The 24,314-nt window shown below is 32.4% G+C and overlaps 1 protein-coding gene and 2 pseudogenes across 1 annotated transcript; 1 reads left to right on the top strand and 2 right to left on the bottom strand.

Annotated features, from left to right (window-relative positions):
• The first annotated feature begins 396 nt into the window (after positions 1 to 396).
• On the top strand, positions 397 to 7,901 carry LOC123888084. The gene is made up of 7 exons (XM_045937047.1): positions 397 to 502; positions 2,666 to 5,086; positions 5,193 to 5,278; positions 5,920 to 6,108; positions 6,251 to 6,475; positions 7,224 to 7,348; positions 7,447 to 7,901. Exons 1-7 carry the CDS (start codon positions 500 to 502, stop codon positions 7,524 to 7,526), a joined length of 3,129 nt encoding a protein of 1,042 aa, XP_045793003.1. The 5' UTR covers positions 397 to 499; the 3' UTR covers positions 7,527 to 7,901.
• A 2,597-nt stretch (positions 7,902 to 10,498) lies between these two features.
• LOC123890451 lies at positions 10,499 to 13,604 on the bottom strand (annotated as a pseudogene).
• Positions 13,605 to 17,190: 3,586 nt separating this feature from the next.
• Positions 17,191 to 22,933, bottom strand: LOC123891908 (annotated as a pseudogene).
• Between the last annotated feature and the right edge of the window lie 1,381 nt (positions 22,934 to 24,314).

The following is a 24,314-nucleotide window of genomic DNA, read 5'->3' as shown; positions in this document are numbered from 1 at the left end:
ATTTAATTTTCTCTCTCTACCCTTTTCTCAATAAACAACAACCAATAAAAATTGTTTTTACATCTTCCTATGTAACTTATTCTAAGAAAAACCCACAAAAACATATTTCAAATTCTCATGTTTTAGTTTTTTTTAATAAGTGTGATTTTTTTATTTTCTCTTATAATTCAGGACGGAGGGAGTATATATATATAGTTAGGATCAAATGAAATTCAATGTATTAAATGCTCACATTCTCTATTTCAAGTTAAATCTCACCATATATATATATATATATATATATATATATATGGGTTAGTTGTCTAATATATATATATATATATATATATATTTTATTTTATTTTATTTTTTTTGAAAAAATAATATTATTGTCACTCTGTTTTCACGCCCCACTTTACTCTTCATTCAACAGTCTAAAAAATTCTTGGCGGGTTCAGAGCCAATATAAACCGCAATCTTCTCCTCGTTCTTTATCGCAGAAACACTTCAATCCGACACAATGGTTAGTTTTTGTCTTTTGTTACAATTGTTGTTTTTTCTTTCTTCTTTTCTTTTTCGTAGATTTGAGTTTCAGTTACAGTTTATTCATGTCAAAGTGAATGTGTGCATTGTAGTTTCTGTTTTTTTTTTTTTTTTGGAGGAATTTAAGGATTTATTTTTGTCTATTTTGTTTGGACTTTTTTGTTTTGAGTGTTTTTACGGTAAAAAAGATGTTTTTTTGAAAAAATAAAATATTTTGGGGTTTTGGGAAAAGTTTCTGAATTAGGATTAACAATGTATGCATGATTAAGGTGTTTGGAAAGGTTGTTTATAGAATGTAGTTTCTGTTGATGTTAAAGATAGTAAAACAAGAGAGTAATATGAGGAATTTTAAAAAGGTTTAAATATCGTCCATGTATGTACGCGTTTTTTTTTTTGTTTTCGTCCCTATGTCAGTTTTTGCTTAAAAAAAATCTTGTTTTTTTTTTTTATTTTTTATAAACATGTGCAAATCTTGTTGATTTTCAGTTCTCTTGTTTGTGTTTGTAGCTAATTAGCTACGGACGCAGTCATTTTTTAACGGGAGGGACGAAAATCAACAAGATTTACACATACAGGGACAAAACCCCAAAAAAAAAAGCGATACACAGACTAAAACAAAAAAAGTGCGTATATACAGGGACAAATGTGATATTTAAGCCTTTTAAAAATCTTTCTCTTTTTGTCTATTTTCTATTAACCTTTTTGTTTTGAGTGAGTTTTAAAAAGATGCTTTTTTTGAATTGGGGTTTTGGGAAAAAGGTTGAATATGAATTCTTTCGGAGTTAGAATAAATAATGCATGAATGGTTAAGGCCTTAAGGGTTTTTGAAAAGAGGTTTAAGTGGTTAAAGCTCCTTCTTTTGGTTTAGAATATTTTTTTGTTTGTTTTGATTATGTTGTTATTCAAGATTAAGGACATTGATTAAGATGTAGCTGTAAAGTTAGGTATTGTACTTGGTTGTTTTTGTGTAATCTATAAAATTCATTTGATATTGAATTTGGTGGTTCGGAAAGGGTTTCTAAGTAGTGAAAGTTTCTTGGTTGGTTTTGAGATCATTTTTGAATTTGTTATTCAAAACTAAGTACATTGGTTTGGAAAGGGTTTCTAAGTAGTGAAAGTTCCTTCTCCTCGTCTTTGATATTCTCATCGTTTATTGGTTAAATCCTTCAATCCGACACCATGGTTAGTTTTTTCTTTTCTCTTTTGTTGAGTTGAATTTCTTTTTATAGTAGTTAGATGATCTGAATCCCCAATACTCCAAAATTGTCAAAGTATCGGTGTCTGACACGTATCCGACACTAATACGTGTCCGACATTGTTGTCAAAATCGGGATCAAAGTCGTAAAATCCATGGATTTTGCGATTTTGCACACCCTCATGGATCTGGATCCTAAGTAAAATCCAAAATCAGAGCAAAATCCCAGTAAAATCGCACAAAATTGCAAAATCCATGGATTGATGTTTGTCGTATGATTTTTGAGACTTGATTGTTTTATGATTTTAAACTTTGAGTACTTGCACTTTATAATATATGTATATATTTACTATTATGAGTTGAATCCATCGATTTTGGTTGCGATTTTCGATTATGCGATCTTGATTTCCCCTTTCGATTCAACAAAATTAATCGAGTAGAATCCTTCGATTTTGATTGCGATTTACGATTTTGCTTCTTACTATCCTCTTTGGATTTAAAGCAAAATCCCGATTCTGACAACCTTGGTGTCCGACACCATTGTCGAGTTACTTTATAAAAAATGACAATATCATAAATAACTATCGTAATATGGAAATGAAGATGCTTGTAGTAAATGTCGAAATGTTAGATTTTTTGTTGGGACTTGTGATCGGAATGATAATATTCCTGCATTTTTATGCTTTTCAAAACTGTGACTACTTTGGAAATTAAGTTCAATGTTGTTTGTTTTAGTTTGTTTCTGAATGGTAGAATTATTCAAATGGTATAGTGTTTGAACCTTATTGCAAATGATAAAGTTGAGGTAGTGGTTTCTGAATGTTGCCACAATATCAATCTATGCACTGTGTTATGAATCAATTGTTTCAAAAGCTTAAGTTGTTAGGTGAAAGACATGATTGGTTTTATATTTAACACACTGCTTCGTGTTTTAATGCTTATTTGCAGAGTCGAAAATTTCAAAATAATTATAGAGGTGGTTGGAATGATAATATGCCATTCGATGATTTCAATCATGAAGAAGTTTACTACAATTACGAAATTCCTCACAGTCACCACTATGCTGATGATAGGTATTTATCACATGAAACGCCGACACACTACGCTGATGATAGGTACTTATCACATGAAACGCTGGCACACTATGCTGATGATAGGTACTTATCACATGAAATGCCGGCACACTATGTTGATGACAGACACTTACCACATCGAACATCGGCACACTATTCCGATCAAAGGGCAGATCATTATGCTGATAAGATGCACTTGCCACAACAAACACTGGAACACTATGGTGATAATAAGAGGTACTTTTCACATCAAACGGAGGAACACTATGCTGATACGAAGAGGTACTTTGCACATCAAACGGAGGAACACTATGCTGATAAAAAGAGGTACTTTTCACCTCAAACGAAGGAACACTATGCTAATAAGAAGAGGTACTTTTCACCTCAATTGGAGGAAGACTATGCTGATAAGAAGAGGTACTTTTCACCTCAAACGGAGGAACACTATGCTGATAAGAAGCGGTACTTTTCACATCGAATAGAGGAACACTGTGCTGATAAGAAGAGGTACTTTTCACCTCAGATGGAGGAACACTGTGCTGATAAGAAAAGGTACTTTCCACATCAAACAGAGGAACGCCGTGCTGGTAAGAAGAGGTACTTTGCACATCAAAAGTCAGAAGACTATGGTGATAAGAGGTACTTGGCACAACAAAAGCTAGAAAACAGTGGTGGTAAGAGGCACTTACTACATCAAATGCCGAAAGACTATGCTGATAACAAGTGCTTGCCACATCGAACACAAGAACACTATGCTGATAAGAAGAGGCACTTACCACATCAAACGGAGAAGCACTATACTGATAAGAAGAGGCACTTACCACATCAAATGGAGGAACACTATGCTGATAAGAAGAGGCACTTGCCACATCGAATGCCGGAAGACTTTGCTAATAAAAAGCACTTAACACATCAAAAGCTAAAAGACTATGCTGATAACAAGTGCTTGCCACATAAAACCCAAGATCATTATGCTGATAAGAGGCACTTCCCACAACAAACCCGGGAACACTATGGTGATAAGAGGCACTTACCAGATCAAATGCCGGAAGAATATGCTGATAAAAAGTGCTTATCGCATCAAACGCCGGAACCAACTATTCCTGCTATAGCCCCAGTACTGTATCGACAGTCAAATACTACACGCTGTAAAATTTGTGATGTTAAGATGCATCACAACTTTGTGGAAAAGCATAATAATGGAAAGAAACATCAAATGTTATTAAAGCTACATGAGCAATCAATGAAACATAAAAATTCAAATGGACGACACAGTAGACAAATTCCAAATGCTTCTGAAATGAATTCAGTAGTTCAACCTAAGAAAGTTCCAAAATCTAAGAAAAATGGGCTCCCGGTAGAAAATGTGAGTTGTGAAGCACATAGTATGAAGCACAAGAAAGTTCCGGCTGAAAGTTCTAACAAGAAACTTGGGGATCACACTGGTGCAAAGGATCATGGTTTCAAGGTAGAAAATGTGAGTCATGAAGCTCCTAATTTCAAGCACAAGAAAGTTCCGGCTGAAAGTTCTAAAAGCAAACTCGGGGATGACACTGGTGCAAAGGATTGTGGTTTCAAGGTAGAAAATGTGAAAAATGAATCTCCTAGTTTCAAGAACAGGAAATTTCCAGCTGTATGGTCAAAAAGGAAACTCAGGGATGACACTGGTGCAAAGGATCATGGTTTCAAGCCTGAGGTTGAAGGAGCAACAAGAGGTAAATACCTGAAGATGAATAATGGGATAAGAAGTCCCGTGAAATCATCAAAACCAGTGGTCAATGCTCAGGTATTCACACCAGCAGAAGCAGAGGGATCAACTTTTGAACCCAAAAATCATATTGATTCACAGAGAAAAGTAACAGAAGCCAAAGAACATCACGAGGTTCTTAATTATGGTGTGAATTCAAATGATGAGCGACGATCAATCTCAACGGAGTTGCACTACTCTGCTGGTTCTAACACCCAAATAGAAGTTGTCAATTCCAATTCTGCTGCAAATGAAATAGTCATAGAACCAGTCTCATCTGCACCATCAGATGCAGTTGGTTCAAGTTTTGAACCCCTAACTAAGCATGGTCTACATACTGAAATTGAACCTCAAGAAGAAGTCGTAGCATATTATGAGAGCCAACACCCTAATGATGACACAAATATTGAACTGCTACCATCTGTCGTAATGGAGATTGATGTTCATTCGGAGTCTAGTGTTGAGACCGAAACTGCAGACGGAAGCTCTCAAGATGAAGTGGATACAGATGTTCTCTCTAATGAGTCAGGGATAACCATGATGCCTCAGGTATTTATCATTTTCTGATTTGCAATGGAAGTATCAAATAAAACTTTTTTGGAAACATACAATTTTTATGAATCATTGAAGTAAAACTTTACCCTACTTGTTGTAGGTCTCCGTTTGTCTTACGTGTGGCGATGAAGGCTTTCAAGAGGCATTGGTATATTGTAAAAAATGTGAAGATTGTGCACTGCATAGGTCTTTGTTACTTACTCTTTTCATCTACTATCTGGCATTGCATGTACTTGAAGTAAATATTAATCGTTATACTTGCTGAACATGCAAGATGCAGCCGTTTCTGTTTTTTTATGACATAAATTTTTCCGGACTATTTTTTTTCCTTCCTAATTTGTTAGATAAAGCAGAAATAAGGTTTTAGCTTTTAGTAAGGATGCATGTTAAGTTAGGATTTTAGCAGGTTTTCACCATCATACTCAAGTAGCATATGCATATATTTTTATTGCTACATGGCATGCTTCTAAATTTCATTTGTTTTGAATGTGAATTCTAAAGAAAGAGATAACCGTAATATGTATCTAAAACGTGATTTAATATGTATCTAAAACATGGTATTTATTAATACAAATGAGTTGTATTATAAGATATTGTTTACCTATGATTCAAATTACAGTGTGATTACCACCGTTCTCTTCTTTTGAGTTGGAAAACGAATCACTTGTATTAATAATACCATGAACTTTCATTTCTTCATTGGAAGCATACTGATCTTAGCATGCTATTTTGTTTTATCACAACAATGAAGTTTGCATTTTATAAAGTTGTAGTTTCAAATTCTTAAATACCTTTTGGACTTATACACCTCAACATCGCAATTTCAGGTATTGTTTAGATGGGCCTGTGATTTTTACAGATGAGGTTATTTGGTTTTGTGAGGATTGTGAAGCAGAGGTAATAGACACAGATTATTCTGATAGTGAGACTAAAGATTCAGAAAAAGGTGAAGTTGATTCCAACAAGGAGTGTTTTACTGTTGTTGATCCACAGCCTATTGCTGATCCAATCTGGAGGTAAGAAATTTGCTTTTTATTGTTATTTATGTTACCTTCTATCGGACTTATGGTCCGTTTGATTAAATCAAACGGACCCTTAATGTATATTTTTTTTTAGTTGCTATGGTGAAGGTCTGACGTTGAATTTTGTGGATAATAGTGGAAATTTGCAGATTTTGAACAAAAGCTATGATAAAAGCATTGCTAGACTAATGTGCCATTTGTCCACTTTAGCATGCCCTAAAGTTCTCGAGTCGACAAGACATATCCCTAATGTGCTTTATGCAGACATGATTCAAAGATCAGTTGTATGGCCAGAGAGTTTCAGAAAATTTGGAACAAATAATCTGAGCATTGGCCTTTATTTCTTTCCTCAGAATGAAAGGTAACATTTCGCATAAACTAAGAACATGCGTGATTTGAACACCAATGTTGTTAAATATCGGTTATAGGCTTATAGCTAACGGAATTTGAAAAAATCACTATTGTTTTGCTACACGCTATTTAGTGCAAAAGTGCTATACTAGTATAGTAACACTACAACACTTCTGGGAAGTGAAATTTTATCAAACCGCTAATTTCTGCTATCCACAATTGACAAAAGTGGGCAAACAATCTTTGGGGCACTTTTTTTTTTACACTCTCAACTACTAATTGTAGAAATGTTACATTTATTTTAATTTTGTTTTCTGTTTTCAAGTATTAGTATTAAGACATCAAAAACAATATTTTTATAGATTTAAAGAATATGCATCGTCGATGCGAATTAGTTATGTGACTAACATCTAATAAAAATTAACTATTTGTATTAAGAACTAGTTTTGCAATTGTATTTTGAATTTGTTGATGTCGGTTTATGTCCACTATTTTGAATGTTATGTTTGTTTTTTATAAATATTTTCAAAAATAAGAAAATATGCACTGACAGTGTAATATAATTTTACATTGCCAACCAATGACAACCATGTTTTCTGCTACATCATCCCACTTCAGCCCACTTCCATGATATGATATGGCAACATGATGGTTTTTTATTGGACGATCGTGTAAAACTATTTTACATTGTTAGTGCATCACCATTAAACTTTATTCTCCATGCTCATATTTAAACTAGTATTATTGTCGTTTTACAGTGTTGAGAGATATTTTGACCAGCTAGTTGATGAAATGATTTCCAATGACCTTGCCATAAGAGCTAGGGTTGAAAATGCTGAGCTTTTAATTTTTCCTTCTACAATGCTCCCAAACCAATACAAGAGTGAGTTACATTTTATTATATTACAAATATGCTACTTCTTCATTTAAACTTTATTGTTTGCTAATTGTTTCTATATTTTTGAGTTACTCATTTTGCAGGATCTCAATCAAAGTATTACTTATGGGGAATTTTAAACAAAGCAATTCCATCCACATGTGATGTGATTAAGGAAATGTAGCTAGTCTCTTAACCATGCAATAGTTTCTTGGACTAGGTTTTAGGACTATTGTGCATCTAACCATAGTGTATGTATGCTTTCCTAACTACAATTTAACTTATTATTAGAGATGTTAGTGTTCTATTTCACACAACACTCTTTTTTGCAATCCGGTTTCGAGCCTGTATGCGGGTTCATGGGATAGTGCATTGCATGTAGTGTGTGTGAGTGTTTGTATACCCTTTTTTGGTTGTTTATGTAGTTTAACTGGGTTAGGTTTTGTCACCCAAATATTTTTTATTTTATTTTATTTTTAATTTATTTAGGGTGTTGGTGAGATTTCTCATATGCACATCATTTGCTTAATAAATAAATAAATAAAAATAATGTACAAAACATAAGCTTAATTATCTTATATTCTAATTATCTCGTGTTTATAAATTGAGTCGGTTTAGGCCAATTTTAGATATTATGTCCAAATTGCATAAATCACATGACTCAAATAAGTTCTGTTTCGAAAAATTGCATAAAATCAAATGATTCAGATATGAGAAATGGGAATGGATTCTCTCAAGTGTGATTTACACTTGAGAGAATAAAGTGTAATCTAACACAGTGTTTTAAAAACCGGACCGGTCATCGAACCGGCGAGGGTACTGGGTCACTGGTTCATTGGTCGAACCACTGGGTCACTGGTCGAACCGCATGACAAACCGGATTAAACCGGATTAAACCGATGGAATGAACCGGTCTCTATGATAAGACTATATAGTTATTAAACCGGTTGAATCAGATAACTCGGTCTTTAAAAAAGTATAAAAATTTGAAAATTTCATAAAAAGAATGCCATAAATTCTATAAAACAAGGACATATACCACTAATAATAATAAATAAATTTTTATATAAAGAATGTCATATACAAATAAATTATGTTTATAGGTTTTAAAAGAATAAATAATAATTGTATATCTTACCAAAAAAAATTGTATGTCAAATATACTTGATTTATTTTTATTTGGTTAAAAAGAAAAGTAGTCTTTTTATAATACTTTGGGCTATTAATTTACCTAGTTTTGTTGACCCAAAAGCCCAAATAAAAGCTATAACCCTAAAATTGAAATTTCATTACTCCTATTACACAACCTACTTGCACAGCAGCTCTATCTTCTCTCTTCCTCCATCTGTTACGTTTTTTCTTTCTTTTTTCTCTCTTTTCTTTGATTCTTTTCTCCTCACTATTTAGCCAGATCTTTGTTCTTTCTTTTCTTTCTTCTTTTCTCTCTCTCTCTCTGTCTTTCTTTCATCTTACTGATTTTTTTTTTCTTCTTTCAAACATGCCTAATATTGATTTTGTTAGCCAAGGTTAGACCTTTTCGGTGATTGATCTATGGATTTCAGTTCATGGGATGATATTGTTACTTTCTTCTTGGAATATTCAAATGGGTTAATAATTTTGAGCAAGCATTTGTTTCTTTTCTATTGTTATTAGTTTTGCCCTATCCAATGTTAGTTCTTGTTATGCTTTGGATATCAAGTGAAATTTGTTTCGTTTCAAAACAATTTCATCCGTTCTGCTTGTTGTTTACCGTAACAAAAAAAAAAAAAAATGCGTACAAAAGAAAGAAAAAAAAAAAACGTAAAAAAAAAAAGCATAAAAAAAATTTAAAAAATCTGCCCGCAAATAAACCGGCCGGTTCAAAAAACCGCCGGTTCACCGGTTTTTCCGGTTTCCACCGGTTCATTCCGGTTTCCACCGGTTCATTAGCATGTCCGGTCCAACAATCAGACCAGACCGGTTTACCTCCGGTTTCCGGTTCAACCGGTTCGACCGGCCGGTCCGGTCCGGTTTTTAAAACACTGATCTAACACCATCTAAATTCATATTCTCTAAATTTTTATATGTTTCTCTCTCTTGATTAGAGAATCCATTCCCCACGAGGAATGCTATGCTACCGTCAAACGCTTTTACACACGCCCAATTTACGGTGTCACGTCACACTACTTGTCAATCAGTAAAACAGGCAACCGGCTCTCCACACCTTCAAGCCTTCAATCAATTTTCTCTCTCTGTCTTTAATTTCAAAAAAAAAAAAAGTTCTTTCTCTTTCAAATCTCAAACCTTGAAACCACCATGACCAACATCCATGTCCCCCATAAAACTTCTTTTTTGTTATGATATGCAAGATCCTATAAATTCGTTTTGGAAGAAGTTACTAAAGACAAGGATTGTGTTCTTTATGGAATGGAACTGACCAGAGAGGTGGGGAAACAAAATGAAATTTGGGGTAACTTCATTTTGTTTTAAAGAACATATAGTTTTTTTTTAAAGAACAGATAGCATAGAGAGAAGGAAGCTTCAAGAAAGAAAAATTGGACTGAAGGGTCAATTTTTTATAGAATACAATTTTTCTTTGTAGAATATCATTTAGTGTTATTTTTATTGGAAAAAAAATATAACATTAATCAATTCTTCTTTCAATAGATTGTTTTACTATACAGTGCCTATACCAATGAAGATAACTGTGCATGTTCCTAGCGATAAAATTCAGTGTTGATTGTTGATGGTATATAAAACTTATGAAACACCCGCACCTCTATGATTAGACGTGTCGTGGTGTCCGACACTCGTACGACACGTGTCGGATAGGTCAGACCGGTGTCCAAAAAAGTCAATTTTTTCTTTACTTTGACACAGTGACATTCCTTTGATCGGTGTCCAACACCCGTAAGAAACTCACACGACATGTGCCAGACAAGTGTCCCAAAAAAAATTATTTTTTCTTTACAATATTGATCAATGAGGGATTGAAATGTATATATTTTGATTCTCAATTTATATATTTTATAAAAATGTAGCGGTGTCGCGGTGTCCGTGTCGGTGTCGTGTCGCGGTGTCCGTATCAGAGTTCGTGCTTCATAGTATAAAACGCTTCATAGTATAAAACACACTCATACAAACATATTAGACTATGTAAATATAGAAAGAATATTATTAGTAGTTATGGTAAATGATTACTCATTAATATAAACGAATTATTAGGGATATGCTTGATGTATATATAACACTAATATGATGAATGAAAAGTCACGGCCAATATTTCTTACAAAACGGTCTTTAAGTGTTCCTTGGTATACGTTGCTTATACCAATAGTTTTATTTACCGTCCATATAAACAGCCGTTGGTATATGAAAAATTTCTTATAGTATATGATCCCACACTTCCATGTCCTTAAACAATGGATTACATGATACCTTACAAAATTTGTTCCATTATGGAGTATTCTCCTTAGCAATTGATTCGTGACGTATTATCTCAAACGCACTGTTCAGGTAACGCATTAACTTTTGCTCGTCTATGAACCCTTCTTCTGTTGCAGTGGTCACTCTTAGCATTCCCATATAGCTCATTACTGTAATGACAAGACTCTGCACTTTTCATTAAAATTATGTTGCATTACTGAAATACGACAAACCAAATTTCGTATATCTTAGAATGAAAGAGGAAGGGAGTTGAGTTACCTGAGGAATGCCAGACAATGTAAAGAAGAAGCCTCCTATAGGATGATTTGCCCAAGCCATTTGCTCAATTGGTCCAGCTACGTTTGAGATCAGTAAGCTTGATTTTCTCATTGTTCCATGGATATGTTTAGCCAAAGCCTATATAACATTATCAAAATAAAAAATAAAAATAAGTACATAACCAATTCCAACATAAATGGTTGAAATAAGCGCTTATTTATATACAAAATTTCCAGCCCCAACTAATTTGAGTCAAGTGGGACTGGGAGTGTCAACTTTAAGACAAAACTATCTAAAAAAACTTATGTCAATTTGCCCCTGTAATCTCAGATTCCTTTCGTTTTAGTTCTTAATCTGGCCATGTCACAGAAAAATGCTGACATAGCGAGAATTTGCTGATTGGACCACTGATCAAAAATTCGCTGAAATTACATGGACGAAAACCAAAATTCATTCAAATAATAGGGACAGAAAATAAATTTGTCTAGGGTAGGGACCAAATTTAAAATTTAGAAATGTGAAAATTCATTCTCCAATTCTTCATCTTCTACCATGCCACCACCACAATTAAAGAACTCTTGTCACATTCTTCAACCTACAAGCCCTAAATTTACGGTACTCGAATACAACATCTTACTTAAAAAATGTGATTAATAAGAACATATTAGTGAAGAAGGTATTTACATTGTTTTTTTTCCCTTTGTTCTTATTTTCCTATGCACCAAAAAAACAAATGCAAGTGAAGTAGACAAATCCTTATGTCATTGTGTAACTCACCTCAGGGCCTTCAAGCTTATTCTTCATCCTGAGAAGCTTTGTAATCAAAGGAGGAGCAAAGGAATTTTTCTGTCTCTTGATTGAAGTGTGTGCTTCGTTGATAAATTGGACTGGATTTGAAATTGGGATGTCCTGTAATTTCGGCACTGACACGTGATAGTAAGTAATATGGTTACCCCAAGAACCCTTTGTAGTCTTTAACATATCTTGCACTCTTTGGTAATCTTTAATGTGCCTTGTGTTTGCTATCACCAATGCAGTTGAATTTAATGCTCTTGATTTATAGTCAATATTTTGCATGTAAAGCCTAATCCCATAGAAGATTATTCCAGTAATTGCATCATTTATAGTCTGCAATATTTCCAGTAATCGCATCATTTATGAATGCAATGGAAAAGTAATTAATTAGGACATATAATGTTTTCTCATACTAAACAGATACTTTATATAAATAAAAACTAAATAACCTTTGAAGTTTAGATTAATTTAAAACAAGATTCAGTATATTTGTAGGAGAAAACAATATATTGAAAAAATATTACCACTCCAAGATTAGACTTAATTTCTTTGATATGATCCATTGAAAATGTGACATTTGATAACTTGAACGGCCGAAACTCAACAGCTTCAACTCCTGACTTTATTGGTGTTTTATCATCTTCAACTAATGTACTTTTTAGAAGAGTCCATCCAAAATCGGATACAAAAGTGAAAGGCATGGAGAGAAACTGAGGCATTTTCTCAAGAATGAATCTGCTAATATTTTTTGGTTTCGATGACTTGAGTGATGGAAAGGACAAAGGGAGAGAAGGATGATCAGCTCTTTGTAAGCTAGAAAGAATTACACCCATAAGATTGTAACCATCTCCAATTGCATGGTGAAATTTGAACACCAATGTTCCGGCTGCATTGCTTGTCGCGTATTTGATTACATGAACTTGCCATAATGGCTTTGTTTGTGGTAAATTCTCCATTGCCATCTTTGATATGTAATCAGCAAAATGCTTGTCATATGAATCAACTGGTATGCCATTATCAGTGAATTTGGGTTCAGTGATATGTTCCTCTAACTTCACTTCAACTCGTTTCCATCTTTTCACTCCTCTTTCATCATCAACCTGTGCTCTCAAACATTAAAAATGTTACAAAACCATAAAAATGCATACATTCATTTTAAGGGAAGCTTATTGTAAATAATAATGCTAGCAAACACATTCTATAGCAACCAATCGTTATTTGGTCCAGTGGTGATTGACGGTGGACTTAGTAGGGAGAACCACGGTTCGATCCCCCGCAACTGCGATCGGGAGGGGGCTGAAACAACTTGATGTCATAATTGACCCCTAAACCAGATTAGGCGGTCCGGTGGACGTGATACTGGTGGTAAAAAAAGAAAAACAAAATCTATAGTATATACTTTTCAACACACTATTTTATTGGTTAAATTCACGAGTCTCGCAAACGATTGGCATGAAGATCTATATTATATACATTAATTTTATAAACTTGCATATTTTTTCAGAGAGAGGTGAAGGGAGAACCATTATAGAAGTGAAGTGAGGGATGGAAAGAAATGCATCTTCAACCAATGAAACAATTGGCAAGTTATGGATTGGAACTTGAAATTCTAAGAATGCAAGAATATACAAGCATAGAGAAGTGTTGTCCAAGCATTGTCCTGTGGGACTCACTGGCTCGTTCAACTCATCTCCAAAATAGTCCATTGAATTGAGCTCCATAAAACTTTCCTCACAAATACAAACACAATATTTTAGACTTTAGTGTTTACAATGTTTAATGCTTTTCTTGAATATGTCATAGGATTATCAAGCTATCACGGTTGAAATGACTTTTCATGAATATCATAGGATTAACAAGTTGTTGGGGTCAAATTGACCTTAAAAAATGATTTTATAATTTATTTAGGTAAAAAAAAAATCAGATCATCAAGCTGAAATTAACCCAAAAAAATACAATATCAATTTATTTATCTAAAAAAACATGAATCATGAAGCAGACAAAGTTAAAAAATACATATTTTATATTTTCTTTATTTAATCTTATATGACATAGCTATATGAATGACCCAATTCTACTAACACTAAAATCACACTATTTATTTTATATACAAATATATATTATCTTTCAATCTCCATAAAATATATATATATATATATATATATATATATATATATATATATATATATTATCTTTCAATTTATTTCATGTCTTCTCGTTGCAATCAAAAGATCTAATAACAAATAGGGTTAAATATGTTTTTTTTTTATTTACCAAAACTATATAATAATGGAGGGAATGAAAATAATAGGAAATGGAGAGGATCTTAACTCTGTTTTTAGTCCCTACATTTTTGCGGACTTTTAATAAAGTTCCTACACTTTTTTATTATATTTTTAATCCCCACGTTTTTGTCGTTTCCAACATTGGTCTCTACTGTGAAATTTTGGCTGACTGGATAGACGAAAAATGACACATAAATGTCACACGGACTCATTTAATGTTGGTTGACTGGATAGACGGGAAACGTCACACAGACTCATTTAATGCTTACTCTTTGAGTGTGACATTTATGTGACAATTCTATCTATTCAGTCAACCAAAATTTCACAATAGGGACCAATGTTGAAAACAACAAAAACGTGGCGACTAAAAATATAGATTTTTTTAGGATAATATACTATCCATCACAAAGATACATTTTATGAAACATGTAGAACGCAAAAATGCAAATGATTTAATAACTCGATCTATAACTTCAAAGATAACTCGATACAGTTTATAACTGTGTTGACCTATTTTTTCTCCTGCTTTTGTGTTCTCCCTCTGTACCTTTCTTTTAGGGATTTCTGTTGTACTCCTTGTGCAAAGATTTCACCTTAATAAAATTTGCTTATTCAAAAAAAAAAAAAAAAAAGAAATTGTGTAAAAGCAGAGGGCATACCTAGTTTCTGTTAGAATCAAAGATACAAACTAAGATAATAACAAAGGAAGCAACTAGGGTTACATAATATAGAATTGCATTGGCTTGATAAAATAGAGTTACAAGAGATTATATAGCAAAACCTAATGGACTATAAACCTAATGGGTCCAATTGCATAAGCCCAATATTTTATTATCTAACACCTACCCTCAAACTCATGATGCATCAACAAGAAGCATCGTGAGTTTGTCAAACAAAATACGAAAATAAAATAAACTATCAAATAAAATAAACTTCTAACATCACCCCTCAAGTTAAAGCTTACTAAGCTTTAAGCTTGTTACAAAATTAACCCAGAAAATCAACCAACCCAACTAATAACTAACCAATTGAGAGAAGCAACCAAAGTGAGTAATCATCCTAGAGAGAAGTAGCATCCAAAGAGAGAAATCATCCGATAGAAGCATCCAAATAGATCATCAAAGAGAGACAAACCAAATCAAACCAATTCATCATCCAACGCAATCCAAGCTAACCATATCCAAACCAATCCAACAAATCCAAACTTTGTCAAACCAAATTGTTCCAATCCAAACTAAACCAAATCATACAAAGTACAAACTAATCCAAACCAACATAAGGAAGAACCAAACCACCAAACAAAAGAATCAGTCAATGGAAAGAGAAGCAACCAAAATAGAAGAACAGATAGAGAGGAGCAATCCAAACAAAAGAACCAATAGGGAGGGAAGATCAATCAGACAGAAGAAAATCGGGCAATAAGAAAATCAACAGCGAGTGCAATCATACAAAATTCAGACAGAGGCAATCAAACAGAAGAAACCAAATAGGGAGAAATGCAATGCAATCCATCAGAACCAATAGAGGGAGAAGTGCAATCGACCAGAAGAAACAATAGAGAGAAGAGACAATCAAACAAGAAAGACCAATAGAGAGAGAGACAATCAATCCAAAGAAACCAAATTAAACCAAACTGATACAAAGGAAACAAGATTTTCCAAGACACGTAACTCATTGATGTCAACAGAATGACCAAAACTATCATGTGCCATCACTTGCAACACAGGACCAAATTAAACTTAGTAACCAACTAATACTCATTAAATTGAAACCTTGACCGATCAACAAATAAAAACTGCAGCCCAACAATTAACAAATTGACATTTTTTTTTCTTCTTCATATTTACTAACTCAAACACCAAAACAATTTACCTTGGAAAACCTTCATCAAAAGAACCACTGCATTGAAGAACCAATCAAGACAATACCCGGAAGATAGCAACCAAACCGGAAATCTAAACAGCATCAAACACACGTATTTCTTTTTATTGTTGCCCTCGAAGAAACTGCTACCGATCAAAGAGATGCAGCAATCGACAATCAAACATAGGAACAATCTCTTACAATTTTCTCTTATCGTACTCAACATCTCAAAGGGAAATCAACTATCTTTCAATCTAAATAATCCCAAAACAATGACTTTAAACAAATTCCAACTCTTCCTTAATTGCAAGCGGTGCTTTTATTTTCCTACAACCTTTACAAATCCTACTGCAGTAAACGACAACCTTCAGATCTCCCTTTTTGAAGTGGAAGCACAACAACATAGACAATCATTCAATCAATCGATCATAAGAAACAAAACAAAAAACATCCCCAAACTTTTTGGGAACACAAGCGGCGGAAGCGACGAACCGTTCAAGGCGGATCGAACGTTGCTCTCGATACCATGTTAGAATCAAAGATACAAACTAAGATAATAACAAAGGAAGCAACTAGGGTTACATAATATAGAATTGCATTGGCTTGATAAAATAGAGTTACAAGAGATTATATAGCAAAACCTAATAGACTATAAACCTAATGGGTCCAATTGCATAAGCCCAATATTTTATTATCTAACAGTTTCATAGTGCTCGCATATCCTTGAGGACCTTGAAAGCGTTCCTTGCAAACTTCTTGTCACCGTCAACATTCCCGAATTGAGACGGATTTGACTGTCCGCCGGAGTTATAAGGAGTGGAGTTTACTTGGTACCCCACATTATCTCTAATGCTTTGGTTCTCTGTTGTCTTTTATAGTTAAAAAGCCTTAATTAAGGCTTATGAGTTTGGTTAGACCTTTGAGTTTATAGGTTTTATGGCTTTGGTTATACAGTTTTGTATCACTAGATAGAGAAGTGAGTAGATGTGGGGGGTTGTGTGTTCCATGCTTTCTTAAACTTGAGCATATTTCATTCACCAAAAGTAGGATAAAACAAGATTAGCTGGAAAATAAACATATGAAGGATAAAACAAACAAGTAGACATGCATGGTAAAATTAGCCTTTGAATTTGAAGTCATAATTTTCTTATTGTGAAAAGTTGACAGTGACATCCACATTGAGATGAATTTTGTCAATGCTTTATGATATAAATATACAAATTAATTATACAAGTTCTTCTAAGAAGCATAAATATCAGGAAGATCAGGATTAACAGAAAACCTTAACCATCTTTTTTTCTCCATATATTTCAAACAAGGTTGCAATAGAAGTCCCATTATAACAGCTGAGATACTTATGACAAATACCTTCAAAGTAGCAAGAGCTAAAACCACAAATATTAGTAATGTTGGAACCAAACACATCAACACTGCTCCAATTTTTCCAACAGGTATTTTATAAGGCCTAGAAACATTTGGAAATTTCATCCTCAATTTAACAAATGCAACAAACTCCATAAGCATACCAAAACAGTATAAGAAATTTTCAGCAGCAACAATTTCTTGAAAACTCAACCATGAAAGCAAAATCACACCAGAAGCCGAGAACAAAATACCGATAAGAGGTGTTCCGTAACGTGACCTTTTAGCAAAGAATGCAGGAAGCATACCTCTTTCAGCCATTCCCAAAAGCTGAAATGAATCACTACTCATTTCAGCTACAAACATTCCCATATTTGATAATGCAGATGAAACTTGAACCCATGTTCTTAACCAAACACCTCCTATAACTCTACCAACTTCTGAAAAGTAACCATCACTCCATAATTCTCTATTAACTTCAATAGCACCAGTTCCAACTAAAAGAGGTAAAAAATACCCCAAAACAACCAAAATAACAGCATAAAAAAGTGCTTTTGGAAGTGTTTTACCAGGATTATTAACCTCTCCTGCAAGAGTACTAACAGAATCCCAATAATTCAAATTCCAAAACAATGTGTTCAAATATAAACCCCAATTAACACTCTTCAAATCCATTATCACCCATCTTTTTGGTTTTATTCTAGGAATTGAAATTAATCCCATAACAACAAAAGGAAGTAATGAAAAAATTCCCAATAAAATTGCAGCCCAACCCACAATTGTTAAACCTCTATAATTCATATAAGTAAGAGCCAAAGTTAAAACTAAAACAGCAATAATCCTTGGAAAACCATTACCTATAACAGGAATAGCTGATTTAAGATAATCTAGAAACAAAACTGGGTATAAAGCATTGTCAATTACACCACTAAGCCATTTCATCCAACCAAGTTGGAAACCCCAAAATGGGCCTAATGCAGATGAAACCCAAACAACATAGCCACCATTTTCAGGAAACATTGTACCCATTTCTGCAGTTATTAATGCTTCAGGAACACTCCAAATGAGTGGAAATACTAAGAAACCAACAAGAGACAACAATGGACCTGCTGCTCTTACTGTGTCTTCTACACCAAATGGTCCTCCTGATACCTCATAAAAGATTAAGAAAATTAGAGGTATGATTGAAACTTTTTTCAAATTTTCTAGCTTTGGAACAGATGAAGATTCTTCTGGTGTAGTAGTAGTAGTAACATGTTCTTCACCAATGTTTGTTGAAATTTTTTGTTATGATAATTCTTAATTAGTAATTCTGCATGCATTTCAATTGCAAAGAAATGGTTAAAGTGAGTGACGTGATGAGTAAGTAAGAGAAGAGAAGATGTGTCAGAATGTAAAGAATTGAGAGTGTGAGTAAGCTACATCCATTAAATGCTTTTCCAGGTTTCAAGTGAAAGAAGATGAGAACAAAGTTATCTGTTTTGGCTTGTTCCCACACATTCAAAAATTATGCAAGCTTTGTTTGGCCATAGAAGCAAAATAATTTTGGGAAAAGTTTACGAATTGATATATGACTATGTTAACACGTTATTATGATCAAATAGCTGATACTCTGTTCGACCTTATTTGTTCGACCTTATTTATAAACAAAAATCAACAAAAAAATTTGGCCTTAAATATAAGTAAAAATTACTAAAATCAAGTTTATTTAATGTCATTCTTCCAAAATTACCATTATTAATTGTTCTGCTTTTTAAAATGATGGTAGAGTTACAATGCAAATTTAAGGTCATTTTAAGAATTGTAATAGAAATTACATAAAACCAAGACAAAAAAGTAACTTCTTAATAAGTCTGCAAAAATGAGTATATTTGCTTACGAAAGAGGTAGGAGGGAGTACATTGTTATGCTTTCTTGAGTCCGTGTGTCACAAAATAAATGATCCAAATAGAATAAAAATTTCACTCAAAATATTTGACCTACTCAATTTTAATGCAATGCTCCCTCCCGTCACATTTATAAGGAAAAAAACACTTCAAGTTTTGGTCACTATTATAAGCAAAAGTTAATTACGTTTAACTAATTAATACTGTTATTTTTAATATACCCTTATTTAATTATACTATTTTTCTTTAAGTATTTATTCCATTTTACTTTCCAAAAGGTGTATGTGATTTCCAAGAAAAAAACTTATTTATAAAGGGCAATATAATAAATTTATTCATGTTTTATATTAAATCAAGAAAATTAACTTCACTTAACTAAATTCCTTAAATACCGTGTAAGTAGTTTTTTATGGCAAAAAATATAACCAGAAGGAGTATTTTACAGCTATATTTTTTGCCTGATCATTATTATTTCTTTTTTTTTTGTCAAACTCTAATTATTATTTCTATCACGACTATCAAGTAAGTCATCAATGTTTTTTTGTAACAAAAAAAAGAAGTCATCAATGTTTTTAATGACAATTAAATAAAAGTCATATTTTCTCTCTTTAATAATTACACTTTTCTTTAATAATTATATTCCCTCTGACCCTTAATATAAGAAAGGTTTAACTACACATTTGGTCCCTTACGTTTATTTTAGGTTTCAATTTGGTCCCTTACGTTTAAAAAGTATCAATTTGGTCCCTTACGTTTATTTTAAGTTTCAAGTTAGTCCTTTCCGTTAGTTTTGTCACTAACACCGTTTGAATAGTACACGTGTCAGCGTGTCCAAGTGCCACGTGTCAGTCCACGTATGCAAATTGACTGCCACATGTGACAAAATTGACGGAAAGGACCAACTTGAAACCTAAAATAAACGTAAGGGACCAAATTGATACTTTTTAAACGTAAGGGACCAAATTGAAACCTAAAATAAACGTAAGGGACCAAATGTATAGTTAAGCCTATAAGAAAAAGTTAATTTTTTAGATAAATGGAATGATCGATGTATTTCGACTAAAAAATAGATCGGCAATAGTAATACTTAGGAGTGTAATTGTACCGGTTTGGATTAATATTTTTAATTGTATAATAGTAAAAATTATAAAAATTTGATATTTTAAAAATACTCATCGAGACGAATCAAACAACATCTTATATGCTAATATTTATTTTTGTTTATTAGTAGAAAAATAAGGTCAAAACAACATATGTGAATAGTGCATAACAGTCAACTTTGTCAATCAAATTGGGACGGAGGTAGTATTATCCTTTGCTTTGCCCCTTTGAGCCATAAAAATTATTCATTTTCTTTCTTTGACAAACCACATTATAAGCCTCTAGACCTGAAAAATAAATATGATTATCCTCTTTAAAGTTAGGTAGAAGTTTTAATTCTCTTATCTTAAAAACATTATAAGTTTGAGGTTACTCATGAAAACCAGCAACACATTCTAAATTTGGGGTGGGGATACAAGATAATTTTTTTTTTAAAGGGGATACAAGAGAATTTTTTTTTTTAAACAAATTCTTTAAAACATTCAAACAAAATTGTCTCTTAAAGAAAATAGAGAGAAAATGAAGAAGAAGAAAAAAACATAGAAAAAACAAAAGAGCAAAAATAAATGTGATAGCTAGAATTATTATTATAAGGACCACAACATCAAAAAATTGTAATTAAGAGGAGATGAGTGTATATATTTTATTTTAATATAATAGGAAAATTAATGTAATTTAAGTATTTTTAAGAGAGTGATGTGTAATATAATTTTATTATAATGAATTAACGGGTCAGGCAGGCGCGGAACTTATGTCTCAAAAAAAAAACATGTATTGCCTTTATGTTATGATGAATTCATTAATAAAAAAAATTTGCTGCTAAAAAAATATGTGTTTGTTAATGAAAGATTTTTGAAGGATATTGTTGGCATTATGAAAATTTCAAACCAAAATTCGCGTATCCTCTTTATATATAGTAAGTATATAGTATAGATAATGAGCTTAAATATGAAAACAGTCCCAGCAATTATGTCTTGTTTTTATTTTAACCCTTGTAAAAATAAAAGTTTGATTTTAGTCCCTGCAAAATCTCAAAACTTTTAAAATAGTCCCTAAGCTAGATTTTTTGTTGAGATGTCAAATGATTGATGATGTGAGAGATGTTGAGTAGGATTATTTGCTGATGTGGATATTTTAATAGTAATATTTTCATTTAAATTTTCAATTTAAAATTAATTTTTCATTTTTTATAAAAACAAAATTAATTAAAAAATAGATATTAAAAGGGAACGAAGGATCAGAACGCATCTTCCTCCATTGAAAGATGAATATGAAGTTGAAGGATGTTGAAGCGAGGCTTTTCTCAGATCTGAACTATGCAAAGTTGTTTCTTAAAAAATGGGTTTGAAAATGGTGAGGATTGAGGAATAAGATGATCTGGATTTCAATTTCAAGAACAGAGTTCATAATATTTTTTGTTCCTCAATGTTCATCAAATTTCTTAATAATATTGGCAAGTTTTTAATTACTAATTTCAACAATTTTTCTCTCTTTTCTTATTAATTTAAAACATTTATTAGAAATGAAAATGCATTTTGAAATTGAAAAGTTAAATAAAAATAATAATTCTAAATTAAAAATGAAATGGTTAAAGCCATGTAAGCACAGTCAGCATCTGCCACATCATCAACAATTTGACATGTCAACAAAAAATTTAGCTTAGGGACTATTTTTAAAAAATTGAGATTTTACGAGGACTAAAATCAAAATTTTATTTTTACAGGGCTAAAATCAAAACAATGCATAATTGTAGGGACCGTTTTCATATTTAAGCTTAAATAATATTATGCAAAAAATAAATTAAAGAGAGTCCTATAAATAACCTTCTTCAACACAACCATTCCGGAAAAAAATTAGGGTTCGAGCCTCCTAGATACACATACCAGCCGCACGAACTCATCAGACAACTTTTCGTGGCATTGCCACACAATCGACTAGACAGATGTTTTGAAGCATCACATTTGTCGATCACATCACGAACCAACCTCGATCTATAGCTTGAGCAGATCACTGTGAAATTTAATTTTGTGGCTTGATCTAAGATTCAAATTTCCGCGTCTTCCCAAATAAGGTAATCCCTTATTTTCATTTAATAGTTTCTTGAATGTCTTTAATTTTGTGGCTGTTTTATTGTTGTCTACAATTTTTTTTTTACAAAATTGTCGTCTACGTTTGTATTTGTTGTGATGAAATAAAAAAATTATCTTCTATATTCGAAATTTTGGCTTGTTTTGAAATATGGTAATCAAGGTCTCACACGGGGTGTTTGGGGTTTGGTTTGGATCAGTTTTGAGAAATCATTCATGTAAAGATAAAATTACTTATAGTTTGATTCGGTTTTGGATGACTAATTAAAAAAATACGATTTTATCGGGTCCAATTTATCGGAGTTTAATTTGGATGATTTTTTTTTACACATAATTTGGATGAATTTTTTAAGATCCAAATTACAATTTGTTTTTTTTTTATTAAGTATTAATGTTATAAATAATACATGATAAAAAAATAGGTTTGATGGGTATATGTTTATTTATTTTTTAATAGGAGCTTTGTCGTGTATACGTAGGAGTGGCAAAACAGATCCAACTCGCCGGGCCGGCCCGTTTACCCGTCATTTTTGTCGGGTTGAGCCTAAGTTTTGAGCTCGACCCCTTTAGTTGGCCCGCTCCGCCGAACTCGCTTAAACAGCGGGGCGAGCACGGAGCGGAGTGGGTCGGCCCGCGAGTTACATAAAAATATAAAATTATTTTTTTAGTAACGAATACTATAAGATGATCCAACCCAATAAAATACAATATTTATTTAAAGTAAATTTAGTTTTTCTTTTCTATTCATTCTTATAACCGGTGTCAAATTTATGATTACTTGTTGCCAATTTACCCTCTTATTATCGTTCTTGCTTCTTTTTGTCTTTTTAGTCTTCATACTCGTTCTTCTTCTTCACCAAATTTCTAGTTTAACTTACTTTTTTTATTCTATTACTTGAACCAACAACATATAATAATATATGAAGTTAGATACATGAGTAATATATGATGGTAGATATTTTTTTTGTTGATAAACATATATTATTAATATATGAAGTTAGATATTTTCTGTTGTTGATAGCCATATGATGTTAGATATTAGCTATAACACAAGAAGGGAATTGAATAATATGCATAATCTTGGAAAACTTTTGCTATATGGATCATTTTAGAAAATTATATTATGCTTGATCTTTTTTAAAAAATATTATGTGGTGATAATTTTACTCATATCCAGTTCGTATATCCATAAAAGATATGCACAACGGATAGAATATTGTTGGTTATTTAGTGAATGTAGTGTTTGTAAAAACATGACTAAGAAGTATCTGACTGCAAAAAAGCTTATGTTTTATTGAGAAGCAAATCCTGATACTTATACAACCATAAGGAAAATAAAAAGGCAAAACATTTACTATGTAATACCTAAATCAACGAGACTTAATTATTATTGTTTTTATTAACACTATGAAAAAACTCCAGAACCCATTGTAAACCAATAACTTGATGTGCTCCTCATATCATCAACACATCCAACCCAATCATGTTAGAATAACCAAGCAGTAACTTGACTCAACCTTATTCCGTAATCTATTGAGTTAGTAATTCAAATGTTAGTTTGTTAGTTTGTTAGCTTGTTTGTAAAGTTAGTTAAGAGTTTGTTAATAACTACTCTACTATAGTTAGTTAGTTAGAACTATGGTTACTTGCTAGTGAAGCTAGTATAAAAGCATTGTACATAACCATTTTTCATTAATGCCAATTACTTCTCTTTTACTCTAAACTCTTCTATCTCAATTCAATCCCAATACAAACTATTTCTCTAACAAATTGGTATCTAGAGCCCTAAAGATTCAATCTTGCTGCAAAAATCAAAATTGAATCATGATGAATCCTAACAATGTTCCATCGCAATTACCAAAATTGAAAGGAGACAATTGGGATCGGTGGAATATTCAGATGCAAGCAA

The sequence above is a fragment of the Trifolium pratense genome, linkage group LG6, assembly GCF_020283565.1.
Source record: "Trifolium pratense cultivar HEN17-A07 linkage group LG6, ARS_RC_1.1, whole genome shotgun sequence".
Taxonomy (NCBI): Eukaryota; Viridiplantae; Streptophyta; class Magnoliopsida; order Fabales; family Fabaceae; genus Trifolium; species Trifolium pratense.
This window is presented reverse-complemented; position numbering and strand designations above follow the sequence as displayed.

Coding starts and splice junctions, on each gene's coding strand:
- LOC123888084 (XM_045937047.1), top strand. Junction 5,087..5,192: donor GGATAACCATGATGCCTCAG/GTATTTATCATT, acceptor TACTTGTTGTAG/GTCTCCGTTTGTCTTACGTG. Junction 6,109..6,250: donor ATTGCTGATCCAATCTGGAG/GTAAGAAATTTG, acceptor TGTGGATAATAG/TGGAAATTTGCAGATTTTGA.